The following is a 16,440-nucleotide window of genomic DNA, read 5'->3' as shown; positions in this document are numbered from 1 at the left end:
TTATAAAGGATTAACTAACTATTAGTTAACACTTTGTAAATGCCAAAAAGCGTTGACTTATTATAAAGTGTTACCCATTTACATTTAGTCATTTAGCAGACACTCTTATCCAGAGCGACTTACAGTAAGTACAGGGACATTCCCCCCGAGGCAAGTAGGGTGAAGTGCCTTGCCCAAGGACACAACGTCATTTGGTTTGCACAGCCGGGAATCTTACCAGCAACCTTCTGATTACTAGCCCGATTCCCTAACCGCTCAGCCATCTGACTACTTTGTTCCCTCGGCTACAGCTCTGTCCGTGCAATGCTTCTGTGTGGTTTGATGACTGTTTTGTTCGATAATACAGCTTTTCTTCTACAAACAGTAGCTTCTTGTTGTACCGTGCCTGTGATTCAGTACATTACTATACAGGAAGCCCCAGACACAGGAAATGTCCTCAACTTTGAGTCCATGTGAATGTGGGTTTGAGAGAGATGTGAAAAAGCTGTGTCTTCTCATCTATTCATGGGGAACACTAGCTTTGTGCATCTGTCTTCTGTGGTAATCCAGTGGTACCTCATCAATCGCCACCCTCACCCCCTTAAAACCTCGCTCCTTGACTTCCACCCCTCCCTCTTCATCTAACCCTTCCCCCTCTTCCCCCACCCTGACCTTTCCCTCTTTGCCTCCCTATTGACTCCCTTTACCTACCCCCTCTCCCGACTCCTTCCCCATCCATCCCCCTCCCTCCCTCCGTCCTCCAACAGACGAGCCGACGAGCCCCAGCGCTGACCTGCGTGCCCGCCACGTGCCCGCCTCCTCCGTGGTGTCCAGCGGCATGAGTTCAGCGCCCGCCGGCGTCACCAGCCCCGCCTCCCCCACATTCACCTTCCCCCTCACAAGGCTCTTCTCACACGACTGCAGTGAGTGACCCCCCCCCCCCCCCCCCCCCCGTCCTCATCCCTCCCACCCAGGGCCAGCCCCGGCCCTCTTGCATGCAGCCATGCCAGAATCCTCCTCCAGTGTCTCTGGTGCCCCGTTCAGATGTCAGGTATGCTCTCTGTCTGCTTCTCAGACAGACAGCTATAACCCCCAACAGTACCCCGTCTCTCAATGAATTTGTTTTTTTATTGCATGGTCTGGTTAATTGCATGCCTGTTTAAAAGTAAGGATACGGCCTACCTTGTGTAGAGAGTATCTAGTGTCATTTGGGTGGTTTCGGACGAGTGCATGGACGACTCTAGCCAAACCCCTCCGAACCTGCGTGACAGTCCGTCCTCAGACAGACAGACTGGTCACACCTGCATGACTGTTGTGAGCAAAGTGACCCGGGGGTGAATTACCATCACCCACCCCTGCCAACCTCCACCATCCAACCACCACCCTCACCTCATCCTCCCTAACCCCCTCCCCCCTCCCCTCCCCTGCTACTAACCCAACACCCCCTAACATCCACTCTAGTGACTGGCATTACATCTCCATTTTCTATTTCTCTTTCGCTCTCTTTCTCCGTCTACCTCTCTTGCTCGTTCGTTCTCTCGCTGAGCAGGCAGTATTAAATCCAGTCGCCGTTCCTCCTATCTTCTAGCCGTCACCACGGAACGCTCCAAGTCATGTGACGAAGGACTGAACAGCTTCAGAGAGGAAGGACGGGTGTTCTCGTGAGTACCGGGGGGGGGGGGGGTGGAGAGAGACATCACAATGACACGCGTGTTAATTCACAAGTATTTATGATAATGATTTATTCACTATTTAATTAATCAAATGTGTCCTGTAGGAGGCTACCAAAAAGAGTGAAGAGTTTCTTCGCGGATGGGGTGAGTGTTCCGTCTGATAACGTGAGCTGTATCGCTGCATAGACGACAGGACGTGCTGTGGATCTGAGAGCTCCGTCTAATGTCAGGGTGTGTGTGTGTGTGTTTTTCAGTCTCTGGACAGCCTGGGGGCAGGGGAGGAGGCACGCTCCAAACGTCACTCCACCTCGGAGTTGGGCAGCATCAGCTACAGTGACGTGCGGAGGGAGGGCTGGCTGCACTACAAGCAGATCCTCACCGAGAAGGGCAAGGTAGGAGGAGGAACCGGCAGGGGGGAGGAGGGGAGGAGGGGAGGAGGGGAGGAGGGGAGGAGAAGTGTGGAGGAGCAGGAGAAATCAAATCACCTCGATGAATCTTCTTACTCTGTCCCTCTCTGATATGACTGTGTCTGTTTCTCTCTCTCTCTCAAACCCTCTCTCTCTCTTTCTAACCCTCGCTCTTTCTCTCTAATCTGCCCTCTCTCTCTTTCTAAACCTCCTTTTCTTACTAATCCTCTGTGTCTCTCTCTCTCACGCGCGCGCGCGTTACAGAAGGTGGGCAGCGGCATGCGTCCCTGGAAGAGGGTCTTCTCGGTGCTGCGCTCCCATTCGCTGTTCCTTTACAAGGACAAGCGGGAGGCGGTCCTGCGCGGGGCCACCCTCGGCGGGGCCGAGGACGAGCAGCCAATCAGCATCCGGGGCTGCCTGGTGGACATCGCATACAGCGAGACCAAGCGCAAGCACGCCCTGCGCCTGACCACGCAGGACTTCTGCGAGTACCTGCTGCAGGCGGAGGACCGAGAGGACATGCTGGACTGGATCAAGGTCATCAGGGAGAACAGCAAGACTGACAACGAGGTCAGGCCAAACCTCCCGGCGCCCAGCCTCCATCTCAGCGACACCTCTAGCCTAGCAGCTAGCCTAGCACCTAGCCTAGCACCTAGCCTAGCACCTAGCCTAGCACCTAGCCTAGCACCTAGCCTAGCAGTATTACGACGCTAGCGCGTGAACCCAGCTGATTCCTCCGTGTGTTTGTTTGTTTCAGGAGCTCGGCTTCTCCAGACAGGCACTGATCAGTAAGAAGCTGAATGACTACAGGAAACATAGGTGAGGCACGCGAGACCCACGCAGCGGACAGGGGAAAATGGCCCCTGGTTGCGCAGTTTGGTACGATCTGCGAGGTGTGCTTGATGTGTTCCTCTGTCTCCCCCTGCAGTCCAACAGGCAGCAAACCCGACTCTTCCCCGAGGGTACCCCGCATGAAGCCTCCCTTCCTGGCCAAGATGGAGACGGCAGCAGGCGCGCCGCGCTCACCCAAATCTGAGGGCAAAGGTCAGTGTGTGACGAACAGGGACCCAACCAGGGTATTAAGTCTCAAACCATTACCACGGTAACAGTCTGATCTGGCCATCAGTCCTGAGTGTGTGTCCTTCTGTCTGTCTGGCTTTCCACAGATGAGAGCAGCCCCCCTAAATCTCCCTGGGGGATAAACATCATGAAGAAGACCAAGAAGTCTGGGCCCAAGGCCTTCGGGGTGAGGTTAGAGGACTGCCAGCCAGCTGTCAAAAACAAGGTCTGTGAAACCCTCAACCCTGCCCTCATATTAAACGCCGTCTTGCTGACAGAGGCTAGAGTCTACAGTGTACTGCACAGTAGTGTGTCTGTGTGTGTGACTTATCTGTGTGTTTTGTTTTTCTCAGTTCATCCCTATGATTGTGGAGATCTGCTGTGGGTTGGTGGAGGACATGGGTCTGGAGTACACAGGCATCTACAGGGTCCCAGGGAACAACGCCATGGTGTCCAGCCTGCAGGACCAGCTCAACAAGGGGCTTGACATCAACCCTGCAGAGGAGGTGATACAGCTGCGTTAGGAAAACAGAGACACATACATGGACATAAACAAACACATCAACACAAACACACACAGAGGATCTATGTCTTTAAAAAAGTCTCAATCAGAAGGTAACTTTGCCTCCAACCTCTGTCTGAACAGAAATGGCAGGACCTGAATGTGGTCAGCAGCTTGCTCAAGTCCTTCTTCCGGAAGCTTCCAGAGCCTCTCTTCACGGACGGTCAGTTTGTTGTCGGCATGACAACAAGACAATCGGCATGACAACAAGACAATCTCAAGTCAAAGTTGTGACCAAGATAGACCAAACCATAACTTTTCGATTGTCAACAGTATAATTTCTTATGTCTTTACAGACAAGTATAATGACTTCATCGAGGCCAACCGGATGGAAAATACAGGAGACAGGTTGAAAACCATGAAGAAATTGGTATGTGTAGAGTGCGTGCGTCCCTCTGGACAGTATAACCCATTGGTTGACATTTAACATGCCAGGGTTTGGCAGGTTTCACTCCAGCCAGCTGTTCAGTTGTTGACCTGCCGTCTCCCTCCCCCAGATACGCGACCTGCCAGACTACTACTACCACACTCTCAAGTTCTTAGTCGGCCATCTGAAGACTGTAGCTGACAGCGCAGACAAGAACAAGGTATGGAATGCTGTGTGTGTGTGTGTGTGTGTGACTCAGTACGTGTGAGCGTCTGTAGGTATTCGCTCAGGGGGAGAGGGGGGGGTGGGGGTAGGGAGGGGGGGGCTGGGTGGGGATGGGGAAAGGGAGGGGGGGAAATGGAGGGGGGGTCCTCTGTGGTCCCCTGTGGTTCTCTGTGGTTCCCTGTGGTTCTCTGTGGTTCCCTGTGGTTCCCTGTGGTTCTGAGCTGACTGAGGTGTCACTGTGTGTGCAGATGGAGCCTCGCAACCTGGCTCTGGTCTTTGGTCCCACGCTGGTGAGGACGTCTGAGGACAACATGACGGACATGGTCACGCACATGCCTGACCGCTACAAGATCGTAGAGACGCTTATCCAACACGTGAGTCCCTCTTGCCACGCGCGTGTGCACACACACACACACACACCTGCATCCACACTAACCTTCCCGTATCCAATATGAATCTTGTTTCCTTTCCTTATCTCCTCCAGCATGCCTGGTTTTTCAGCGAAGAGGTGGACAAGGATGAGAAGGTATGTCTCGCTGTCTGTGACACATGGCTACTGATAACGGGCCTCAAACAGCTGGGGAGTAGATCGTATATCTTGCCTGCGGGTTATGACAAGACATTGGGCTATGTGGTGCACATATTCAACTCCCTGTGTGGCTGCTTTCAGACGCCAGTTGACACAGAGGACCTGCAGCCGGCCCCCAACATCGACCACCTGCTCTCCAACATCGGCAGAACAGGTCTGCTGGGGGAGGCCTCAGGTGAGCTCGGCCCCGCCTCTGCCCCACATGCACCAATCACAACCTGCATCCTGACAATGACAGCCTGTGCAAGCCAATCCGTGTCCTTGCTGTGATGTAATTGTTCTGGCCTCACACTTATTGACAGCGACACAGTTTAAACTGTAGGCTGGATTGAAATCGGTGTGATGGAAACACGAACGTTGTTTCCACTTCTGATTTCATGATTATTCTTCTGCATGTCTCTCCTCTATGCTGACTTTATTCTCTTCCTTATCACTTATCTTTCCCTTGTTTCTCTGTACATCTCTGCTTCCCTCTCTTAGCTGAGCCTGGGGAGCTGCCACTGCGGTAGGATGAGATATCCCCTGGCAACGTGTGTGTGTGTGTGTGTGTGTGTGTGTGCATCAGGGGGACATGTGCACATTTGTGTAAGCGTACGCCTTTCGGGTGTGTTCGTGTCTCTGCGGCCCGCGGATGCTCCGCCCCCCCGCTCCCTCTCAGTGTCAGATTGACTAAAGCATCTCCCAGCTCCCAGTCTAACAGATGCTTTGACGGATGACTGATTTCCTTTGACTCCGTGGAGTGCTGGTGAAGCTGTCGTTGCGTGACACTCTGTCACTGAGAGAGAGAGCCCTCCACAGTGGTCTGTCTGCCCCTTGTGTCTAGCCCACCTGCTCCACTCATCCTCTATGGAACCTGTCATCCACTGCTCAGGCTGTGTGTGTGTGTGTGTGTGTGTGAGAGAGTTTGTGAGTCGCTCTCTCTCTCTATGTTTGTCTAATTATATATGATATAGACTAAATGAAAGAGAGAGAATGATTCCCAGAGCATCTTGTGTATAAGGTTATTGAAGACTTGACCCTGTCTCTTTTTCTGCCTTGTCTCCTACCAATGCTTATTTCACTGGGTATGTCATCAGTGTTTGCCATGATGTCATCAGTGTTTGCCCATGATGTCATCAGTGTGTGCTGTTGATTCCTTAATGCTGTTTTTCCCCACCTTTGCCTAAGACCCTGATCACATGCCATTCACTGTGATTTCCACTGTGACAATCAGGGGTTGTACCACACTCTCCTCTCTGTGTTGATGGTGTGTGAACGGTGTCTATCCCCAGGGGGGTAGGTGAAGGTTAGTTAGTGGGCATGGAGACTTGTCTGCACAACTGTAAAGCTGTAAAACCAAACCCAACGGCTTAAGCCCCTCAAAACAGTCAACATTACAAACAATAGTTGTTGTATGACCAGCTCCGTCCTCTAAAACCAGCCCCCCCCCCCCACCCCCACTGCCCTGCTGTTTAAATGTCCTCGCAGTGGACATGTGTGTCTGATGTCTCACTGCCCTCTCTCTTTGCAGACTCAACCAACAGTGACTCAGTTAAATCCAAGGTAAGTCCTCCTGAGGAGAAATCAACATGGTGAAGCACAGTGGCCATCATTTGGACCGGCCGTTTTTTGCAGTTCGTGACCTTCGTTTTCCCTCTCTCAGGGGTCGTGGGGGACGAAGCGGGATCTCACTGCCAAGGACTTCCTGACCCTGTCCATCATGTCTGCAGTGACCGGACGCAAGCGCAGGAAAGGCCACAACGGCCGCCCCCTGGGGAGCAGCACGGACGATGACTCTGAGCATGAGCCAATCAAAGCCAGTCACCTGGGGGAGGAGGGGATAGAAGAGGCGGAAGTAGTAAGAGGAGATATAGCTCCTCGAGCAGTGGGAGAGGAGGATGAGGAGGAGGAAGAGGAGGAAGAGGAGGAGGAGGAAGATAGAGCGAGAGGGAAGGAGGAGGTAGAGAACGAGTCGGTGGCTCCCACCATGCCTTGCGGTGAGAAGGTAGAGACAGGGCAGCCGGTGATACTGCTCCCTGAGGAAGAGGAGGTGAGGGCAGGGGTCAAAGGTCGGCCCTGGGGGCCGGAGGACGCGCGCTCCATCGTCTCCGGCTACTCCACCCTCTCCACCCTGGGGCGGAGCTTGGCGTCGGAGGGGCGTGGCGACGACGCCGACGATGAGCAGAGCGAGCTCGTGAGTGAGACGGACAACGAGAGTGGCTTCGCGTCGCGCTCCCTCACCCAGGAGAGACCTGAGAAACACCCGCCGGCAGCCACCCAATCACAGCCCCCCGCAGCTCCGCACAGCTTCCTGTACGCACACTGCAAACCCCCTGCGGTCGCCCCCCCGACCCAGCCCGTCACCCCCACACCCTCCACACACACTCAGAACCCGGGGGAGAGGAGCGATGGAGGGGCGCGGTCCAGCACCCCCTCCTCCTCCTCTTTCTCCTCCTCCTCCACCACCCACAGGCTGCACCCCCGGCCCTCGTTCAACTCCCACAAGCTGATCCAGTGTGACACGCTAGCCAGGAAAAAAAGCAAGGGGGAGAAGGCCAAGGCTCGCTCCCCGGACCTGTTCGAGCTGGCTGGGCCTTTGGCTGAGAGGGAGGGGGCTGGGACAGGAACGCCGGGGCCCCAGGGGGGGCCGAGTCAGTCCTCCAGAACCAACCCATCCTCAGGTAGCAGTCAGGAGAGCCTGCGTCCAGTCCGGCCCAAGGCAGCCCTACCACCCAGCGAGGCTGCTTCCTTCACGCCCGGCGGCCAGGGCCTGTGCCAGGGACGGGGCTCCCTGGCAGACCAGGTGAGGGCGCGCCTCCTGGGCTCGGCCGACGACCTGCGCAGCGTGGGGCTCAGGAAGCCGCTCTCTCCAGAGACTCGCAGGAAGAGGAGGGCGTGGCGCAGACACACTGTGGTGGTCTCTCCCACAGAGACAGGTGATAAGAGACACCCTCTGGCCACCAGCGAGTTCCCCCTGTCCCCTGCCACTCCTAACCAGGCCAAAGCGCAGGGCGCTCCTAGAGACCCCCAAGGACACGAGCTGGGGGAGCCTCTGGCCCTCGGCCAGGAGCCTGCAGCCGCACGCCGAGCCCCCGCCTCCAGATTCCACCAGTACCTATAGCAGGGAGGAACCAGAAGGCCTGGCCCAACCATCCCCCTCTCACCTGAGCCTCCCTGGTCCCTGGCCTGAGGCTGGAGCTGCTGTCTCAGGTGGGGTGGGTCAGAGACCCTGGCTCCAGGTCGGGGGGCTGTCGACAAGAAGAGCCACGTTCAGGCACTGTGGGCCCTGTCACAGGACTGAGAACAGCCTCTGATCTCGTGTCAAGACCCCTTTCTGTCTGATCAGCTCCATTTGCATGGCAATGGGCATTCCAGTTATGCCAAAGCTTCTTTTTTTTTCCTGTGTGTTTTATAGATAATACAATGGGTCACATAGAGACACAGACAGACCTCATCACATATGTTACAGTCAAGAGCTCTTACGTCATGTTTTAATGGATACTCTGGTCTGGCCTGATTTGGCTCATTTCCTGTTAGACAGAGGAAGTGGGCTGTCCCATCACTGTATCCAGAGAGAGGCCTGTCAAACCAAACCTTCCTAGGGTTGCTTGTGACAGGCTCTAGACAGCTACATGCTTCGTTTCCACGGTGATGACTAGGCATAAAACCACATTGGGCTCAAAAAGACACACACTTTTGCAATATGCAAGATTCTGAGATAGTACATCATAATTTAGAACGGCGAAATGTAACATCATGTAAGTTTTGCGACATCTCAGAGTTGTGTGAGGTGATTTAGCAAATCGTTGCATATTATACATACTGATACACACACACACACACACAGTGGTCTGTAACTTGGCTCTCACTGTTAATATGTTCATCTGTTTGTCTAGATGTGCGTGTTTGTCTGACAATGCCTGTGATAGCGTCTGCGTGTGCTGGTGTTTAAACTATTTTGTAACATTTGTACAAAGCCTTGTTAAGTTAACCTTGTAAATATATATATACATATATATATATTGCATTATTGTGTTTGTTTTTACTTTTTCAGTTTCTTTTTTATGGTTTACAAAAGTGCACCCCAAAAGTGCACTATCATTTCTTTCAAGAGTACTTGAAATGTTTCCCTTAATATATGCTTTTTGTTTTATATACAGTATATATTATATATATTTTTTGTATGAAAATACTAAGTACTTTTATTGTGGTTCAGCCTCGCTGGTGTAACTGTTAAAAAGAAACAAGATCAAACTTAAACACAACTACAAACCTGTTCCTTGTTTCCTCTTAGAATTTCCCCTATGACTAATTTCTCTACTATGCAGACATCCAACATCTCCCGCCACAAGGTCAGGTGGCTGAGTGGTGAGGGAATCGGGCTAGTAATCCAAAGGTTGCCAGTTCGATTCCCGGTCATGCCAACTGACGTTGTGTCCTTGGGCAAGGCACTTCACCCTACTTGCCTCGGGGGAATGTCCCTGTACTTACTGTAAGTCGCTCTGGATAAGAGCGTCTGCTAAATGACTAAATGTAAATGTAAGGTGTAAATCAATAGCTCTCTTCTCCCTGTGGCCTCTAGATGGCATCCACCCTTTGGAGTAGGCCATCTGCTCTACATAGTAGCCTACCATTCCACCTCGCTTGTAAACTACCCTGCTCCCCGAGGCATTTCTTTGATACCTTTCCATGGTGTTAACCACGCTCACTTTGCCTTGTTTGAGAGCAAACAAGGTTTCATGGTTGTGGTTCATTTCTACATATGAAAAGCAGATGTTTATGAGATTGGATTGAATGCCTGTTTTCACTGATTATTCTGTCCCTTTACAGATCAAGGTATTCAGTAAACTGGAAGACAAACATATGTTATTTGCAATTCTAAATATGCTATACAGTTTCAGAAAAAGGCTATTCTCTCTTCTATTCCATATTGCTTGGTTTTTAATAGAACATATATACGTGTGTATATGAACATGAACTTTTTCAAATAACTTTTCTCACTCTAGATGAGCTGTTCCAATTGGACTACGCATTGGTAGTCAACTTAACTTTCTGGAGGAATAATTTGGTTAAATTTGTGAAGAGTAGAAACAGTGCTCTACAGCATGTTAAGAATAGTTGGCAGTGCCATGTTGTTGTATAATACTTTTCTTAAGGATAGAATCAAAGGAAGAGGGGTATTTCAGCCACAGAAATAACACACAAATCAAACTTAAAAGTTGGTTTCTGACTGTTAGGTACTTGGAAGTCTGATCTCGTGTTGTGGTCATGTGGTCAGGTTCCTTCAGCCCATCAACAAGCCGAAACCATTTCGCAGTTGAAAGGTTGCTTTTATTTCTGCATCGATTTCTCCTCACCTAAAACAGTAGTTTGACCAAACCATTTCATTTAACTTCATTGTAGTCTGATTACCTCAAGTTTTACCTTACAAGTGCCTGATTTCTGGAATATGTTTGTGTTCTGCCCTGCCATGGTCAGTCTGCTCTCTCTATCCTCCCTTAAACTCTCTCTGTTCCAGTTTCAAAGTCTCTCACTCATTTCGTTGCTGTCCTAACATCTAACCCAAAGATGTGTATAGTTCATACAAGCAGACTTTGAGGGTCTATTAAAAGCACACTCTTGCCAAGGACATGTCTATGCACTCTTTGCCTTTAATAGGCATTAACAACGAGTAACTGGTGCTGCGAGGAGAAAGAAAGCATTGATCTCTCACTTGCTTTTCTTACAAAGAGGTCTTCTCTTTTGCCTGCAGTGTTTTCTGTGATTATGGTACACCTATGGATCCCTCCTCATAGGTAACATTAGGCAACACCTGGAGAGGAGACAATGGTACCATTCATCTGCATCTGATTACCTTTGATGAACTGTTTGAACTGAAACTGTCAGTCTAAGTGAGAGACAAGGTTGAGCTGGAGCTAGCTGCCCATGCCTTTATCAAGAGGACAAATACATTAAGACTCAGACACCAATTAATGTATCTTAGCTGTCCGATTCTTGAAATGTGACTTACCTGATATGTTTTGTTTTTATGTCTAATAATCTAGTGTACATATTGTCTGTATATGTAACATATTGTATTGTGTACATTTTGAATTGCTTTAAGTAAAGTATCTAATAAGAAAATTGCCTTACTAAAGGTTATTCATCTAAGACTACTTTGTTTAATGAGTCTGTGCTTGAAAGCAAAGTGATATGGTGTAAATAAACAGAACCGTTTAAGATGTTGTGCTGCTGTAAACGTTGTGTGCATTGGCAGTTCATGGCTGAATAATGTGGGTTACGTTTTAATGCAAAGTACATTTTAGTCAAAATGTCTGCTCCGAAGCAGTTGTAAAACAATGGATGGCGCCCTCTAGAGGCTGGGGATGAATACAATCACATCCGACAGTAAGATTCGAGTCTGAGGAGGCGTTTAAATCCGGGGATCTGAGTTAGCCAGAGACTTGATACTGCATTGATTCGAATTCAGATCGTCATCAATACAGAAAAAAACACATCAACGGATTTGCGGATGCATTTACTGACTTGGACATACTACTTCACAATGTCATTTTAATAGGCCTAAACTTTGTTCAGGTCTTACACCTTTCACCTATCAACTTCCCTATGCCATTTTAATTCATAACGGATCATTATATTGCCTGTGCCCTGAAGGAATGACTCGATGGAATTGTCCCTACGCAGATAATTGTCATAAACTATATCTAAATGCCAAGTAAAACAAAACGATAACCACACAGAAATAACCGCCATCTCACCATAGACACTAAACTATTTTATAAGTGACAGCTCAGGCGAGATCCTCTATATGCCATGCTCATAAATGTCAGAGTACAGGCCAGACATTTCTGTTGAGTCTTACTTTAAATTCACATAGCCTAGGTAAATGGCTTGGCAGCTAGCAAATGAATACAGACGGGATAGATAATTTAGCATTTTACTCAGTGTAATGTTTGTGTGAGAACATCACTTTAAATTAGGCCTATGCTCTTTGGTAAACAAAGCAGGAATCCATGGCCTACATTATAAAAGGCATTAGACCACTACATGAGATGTTATAGGCCTATAATAATTTAACCATTTAGGAACTTAAGTAATTAGGCAAGTCGTCAGAACAAATCTTTATTTACCCATACGGAAAACAACTTTAGAGTGCACATGTATTTTGACAATTTATGTAATTATGTAAGTATCGAATTATAATGCTTTGAATGAATTTGCCTTATCCATTTTTAAAATGTATCTAGGTCGTGCTGATTCGACAATTGGGATAATATTATAACGCATACAATACTTAGGAAACAAAAACATACGCATTTTCAAATACATTCTCTTTATAAAAAGAATTGAGCTTTTTAAATATTTACATTTTCTTTCTTGAAAAAGTTTCATATCGACGCCTTACAGTCCAAAAAGAAAGGAAATATCAAGTATTGCAATGCAATTTACGGACTGAACAGTCCAAATAACAAACCGATTACATAAAACGGATGACAGTTTTTAAAATCCGGTGTGAATCCCCTTGTTTCCCATTTGATGTTGTTTTCTTTAAGTTAACCTGCTTGTCCATTTTTATTTACCTATGGTGGCAATCTGTCCCCTTTCCTTGCTCAGCTGGTTCTGCAAGAGAAGCTCGCTGTTCTGCGCTCTCAGTCTCTCCAATTCGCTCTCCAGTTCTTTGAGTCGCGCAGAGTCGGACTGGGTCTGGGGTACCGGGCTATCCAAGCGGGTGGCAGGATCGTTAACAGAAAATCGTAGCCTGTTGTTCTCCTCTTCCAAACGGGACATGCACTTCTCTAGTTCCAGATACTCCTGAACAAGCTCTTGCTTGGTCATATTTTGAAGACTCTCAACGTGGTACTTCTCATAGGTTTCGGAAAAGTCTCTCTGAAGAAATTCCCCACCTGCATTTCCGGCCCTTCCAATGCCGTCGCTGCCACCTCCGCTACCATCATCATCTTCTTCCTCGTCCATAAGATCGTCCTCACTAGCTGTGTCTTCTGGGCGACCAGGCCCCAACAGCCGCCGGGCACCCGTCTCAGTGTTCAGGTCTGGCTCCTCACGGTCATGTTCCTCCATTAGAAACTGTGTGGTATTATAAGGTGCTACAGGGAGTCCTTTCGCAAACATCTCTTCTCTCACTCGGGAGGCCCGTGCAGTTTCTCGTTCATCGAGTTCTTTCTTTTCCTCCCAGGAAAGCTTGTAATATGGCTTCCAGCGACGCTTCTTTTTTGAGGGTCGACGTCTGTGTTTTTTCTTGCCCTGACGCGCATCTGTCCCGACGCCAGAGTTGGTTCTCTTGACGTGATTGCCACTTTCTCCTTGCAGTTGGCTCAGGTTCTCCTCGAGCGGTCCATCTCCACTGTTACCGTGGGCAACAAGGCCACCTTCTCCCGCTGCATCTACTCCGGGTTCCTGACAAGGCTGAGCAGCAGCTGGACACTTGGGAAGTGCATTTCCGGCAACGAACACAGGACACACCTCCCTGTGGCCGCCTTGCATTTGCCACAACTTGTCTGTTGTGATACCACCACTGCCATCTACTTGATTTGTGTTTCTTTGTCGCCCCCTATCGTCAGTCTCTGGTCCACCATTCTTATTGGCTGGAGGATGCTCCAAAACGGTTCCGCTCCCACCTGATGTGGTATCTGAAGTTTTAAGGTGATGGGTCTTCTCAAAGCTTTGATCCGACATCCTGGTGGTGGTGCAGTTGGGTTTGCTTGTCTTACCACATTTCATGCGTTGTTTCTAATGTCGTTTTAAGATTGACAAAAAAAGATTTAACAAAGTTCTGCAAAGTATTCCGTTTCTATCTCACAATTAGCCAAACGTATATTAAAGGTAAAGTTGCTTTAAACGCACTATTGTTAATTTTAAAACGAAAGTTTTCAAATGAAACACTTGGTCTTCTCAAACGATTCGTCAGAGCTACTGTTGCTAACTACCGTTAACTATTTCGGAGCTGCCAGAAATCGCTGTCCTGTCCAGTACTACGCGACACTCCGTCGCTACAACAGTGTCCAGTGTGCTACTGTGAAAGAGGGAGCTCGTGCTTATATACAAACGCTGCCTCTACCAGTGCGCATGCTGCTTCTTATCGTTCGAGTTGCATTGTGGGATGTGTAGTTTTACAGTCTATTTTAAAGCCTAAAGCGTTTGAAAATAAACTACATGGTCCATGAACGTAGGTTTATTGACGTGAATGTTAGCCAATCGGATTTTATAAAAAAAGGCGGGATTCGCTTCTCTTCTCTGTGTCTTTATTGGACAACGCTGAAAATGCTCTGTTGCTAAGCTTGAACTATATTGCTATTGGTAAAGCAGAACGTCAATCAAACGCACACTGGTCTAACGAAGAAAGCAGTGCGGACAATTTTCATGCAGGTTAAACAACCACAAAAAGAAGGGAGAAATTTAGAAGTGTACAAGTACTTACTTTAATAGTTTGTTACGTGGCATCATACTCTCGCCACATAAAACATATCAATGAAGATAATAAAGTTTTTCGATGTTATTTTATTCATGTATTTTCAATCACAGTACTTTCATGTACTACTGCAATCTTTCACCCCCTTCTGTTTAAGCAAAAAATGAAACCGTCTGGTTGTACGAAGTAGTCCGTTTCGACTGTTAATTTTGGAAAACAATCATCTGCCCATCTTATATGTGGTTTATTATCTTATTGTTTATGAGGTTAGATGATTATATCATGTAATTCATAATTTGAGGTAACATTGAACGTTGTATAAGTATTTATCTTCTGCGCGGAGTGATATTTTACACACCCCATATGTCTTATTACAGAAAGTGGCGTAAGCAAAGATATGTTCTAACTAGTCAGCAGCGCCACCTTAAACAATCGAACGTATTGTTATTATCATGGTTCCAAATATTGGTAGATAATGGTACTCTATTGGTTTGGCGAGGATCACAAACGTTTTACGTTGCATCTATCGGTCGTCAGTTAGCTACTGTTAGTACTAACAGTGGACCTCTTTAACGCAGTTGTCCCCATAAGAAGCATAGCTTCCAGTCAAATAGCTAGCTTGTGCTGGCGCTTCTTCGACGAAGCTAACGTCGTTAGCTAGCAAGCTAGTATGGTGGCAACTATAAGCTAGCTAGTTTGCAAACAACACACAACGTATCGGCTCAACTAGGCAGCCTTAACAACCGCCCAATCATGTTCAGAGTAGGCACGCAGCTCGGTCAGATTTAGTCCAAATGTTCTTTTGTATACCGACGAACATGGTTGAGGTTGCAAAGTAGCTAGGCTAGCTAAATAAAACGTCTTGCTACCTTGGTTCCGTCTAATTGCTGAAATATAACAAAACAATGGACCCATTAAACACAATAACTGGGAAGTAGCTCACCACGTGGCTTTGAGTAACTAATGAATTGAAACTAATTAGCTTTGAGCACCACTGATGTAAAACATCCTTTGCTTTGTGTCAAACTACGATAAATAGAACGTTTCAATTCCAGGAAATAGTCTGACACATTGACAAGACCATGTAGCTACAAACTCGGTTAGTCTAGTTGGCAATTAGCTCATTTTAATGTATCACGGCTTTTATCAGAAACTACTATTGCAGGATGTGGGAAGGAGTAGGTTTTGAATACATTCTGACGCACCCACTTGAATCTGTCAATCTTAAAGAACTGCTCGCCTACTAGATCTGCTTTCGTGTTGAGCTTTTAAGCTAGCAAGCAGGTAGCTTAAGGCTAGAAAGCCATTAGCCAAACATTGAAACGGAATCTACGGCCATTTAGCTATGTAAGTGAAAGCTTCCCCTTGTAAGGAAGACAATAGTTATTGCATGTGAAGGTAACCAGAACTGCACAGGCCCCTCTAGCTAAGGTGTCTACAGTTACACCTGCGTGTATTTGTATACATTCATGATCATTGTACTACTCATTTGCCATTTTTCACATTCTGTCCCTTTCATCTAAACTTTTTACACAATAGAAAACACATGTTACACCATGTTAATGCATCATGATACACAAGTTGAACTGCCAGACTGAGGATAGACTAAAGTGGTAATCATTAAAACATGCATAGGCACATATAGCTATAACTTTCTGTCTTAATTTGATACGGTTGTTAGTTACAATTATGAAAATGCACAGTGCAAAATAATTATTTTTGATGCTTAGGGAGTTGTATATGGATTTAGCCTACTGCCTAAACAGTGGACTGGAACACCTACACATTTACGCTTACATTTTATTCATCTAGCAGATGCTTTTAACCAAAGCAGCGTAGCAAACTCAAACATTGAAGTGGTTGCACCACCTTTTTTTTTATATAGTTTGTTTATTTGCAACAGTTTGGAAATATAGTTCACTATTTCCGTGTGAAAAGCCTATGTCCACATTTACGACACTGCTTGCTTAGTACATCAATAACGTTAAACCACAATGCTCATTGCTTGTTTTAATTCTAAAGTGGTCCCATTCCCATCGTGCACCTGGATTTGGCCTAGACCCACCAGGTTAGTCCCATTGGCACTCGTTATAAAATAGAAACAGTTCTTACATTGCGCAACATAGTGAAATTTTCTTCCACTGCTCTTCAGACAGCCCATGAAACAAGATTT

The 16,440-nt window shown here is 47.6% G+C and overlaps 2 protein-coding genes across 11 annotated transcripts in view; one reads left to right on the top strand and one right to left on the bottom strand.

Moving 5' to 3' along the window:
- The window catches only part of LOC134006784 (rho GTPase-activating protein 23-like), a 57,990-nt gene extending 46,924 nt beyond the window's left edge, over window positions 1-11,066 (top strand). For 7 of the 10 annotated variants that reach the window (XM_062445875.1, XM_062445848.1, XM_062445855.1 and 4 more), the window contains 18 exons: window positions 747-902; window positions 1,529-1,640; window positions 1,757-1,796; window positions 1,907-2,044; window positions 2,324-2,629; window positions 2,817-2,878; window positions 2,988-3,103; window positions 3,226-3,344; window positions 3,472-3,624; window positions 3,765-3,843; window positions 3,977-4,050; window positions 4,178-4,267; window positions 4,521-4,646; window positions 4,757-4,798; window positions 4,943-5,036; window positions 6,372-6,403; window positions 6,504-9,192; window positions 9,385-11,066. In XM_062445875.1, the coding sequence (XP_062301859.1) occupies window positions 747-902; window positions 1,529-1,640; window positions 1,757-1,796; window positions 1,907-2,044; window positions 2,324-2,629; window positions 2,817-2,878; window positions 2,988-3,103; window positions 3,226-3,344; window positions 3,472-3,624; window positions 3,765-3,843; window positions 3,977-4,050; window positions 4,178-4,267; window positions 4,521-4,646; window positions 4,757-4,798; window positions 4,943-5,036; window positions 6,372-6,403; window positions 6,504-7,961 (3,197 nt within the window). In that variant the 3' untranslated portion in view covers window positions 7,962-9,192; window positions 9,385-11,066. The remainder of the gene's footprint in view (window positions 1-746; window positions 903-1,528; window positions 1,641-1,756; window positions 1,797-1,906; window positions 2,045-2,323; window positions 2,630-2,816; window positions 2,879-2,987; window positions 3,104-3,225; window positions 3,345-3,471; window positions 3,625-3,764; window positions 3,844-3,976; window positions 4,051-4,177; window positions 4,268-4,520; window positions 4,647-4,756; window positions 4,799-4,942; window positions 5,037-6,371; window positions 6,404-6,503; window positions 9,193-9,384) is intronic. The other 3 variants (XM_062445833.1, XM_062445840.1, XM_062445865.1) reach the window with 3 other exon arrangements.
- Window positions 11,067-11,949: 883 nt separating this feature from the next.
- On the bottom strand, window positions 11,950-13,880 carry hexim1 (HEXIM P-TEFb complex subunit 1). The gene has a single exon (XM_062446377.1). It carries the CDS (start codon window positions 13,577-13,579, stop codon window positions 12,413-12,415), a length of 1,167 nt encoding a protein of 388 aa, XP_062302361.1. The 5' UTR covers window positions 13,580-13,880; the 3' UTR covers window positions 11,950-12,412.
- Window positions 13,881-16,440: the final 2,560 nt, after the last annotated feature.

The sequence above is a fragment of the Osmerus eperlanus genome, chromosome 2 (genome assembly GCF_963692335.1).
Source record: "Osmerus eperlanus chromosome 2, fOsmEpe2.1, whole genome shotgun sequence".
In the NCBI taxonomy this organism is placed as follows: domain Eukaryota; kingdom Metazoa; phylum Chordata; class Actinopteri; order Osmeriformes; family Osmeridae; genus Osmerus; species Osmerus eperlanus.
This window is presented reverse-complemented; position numbering and strand designations above follow the sequence as displayed.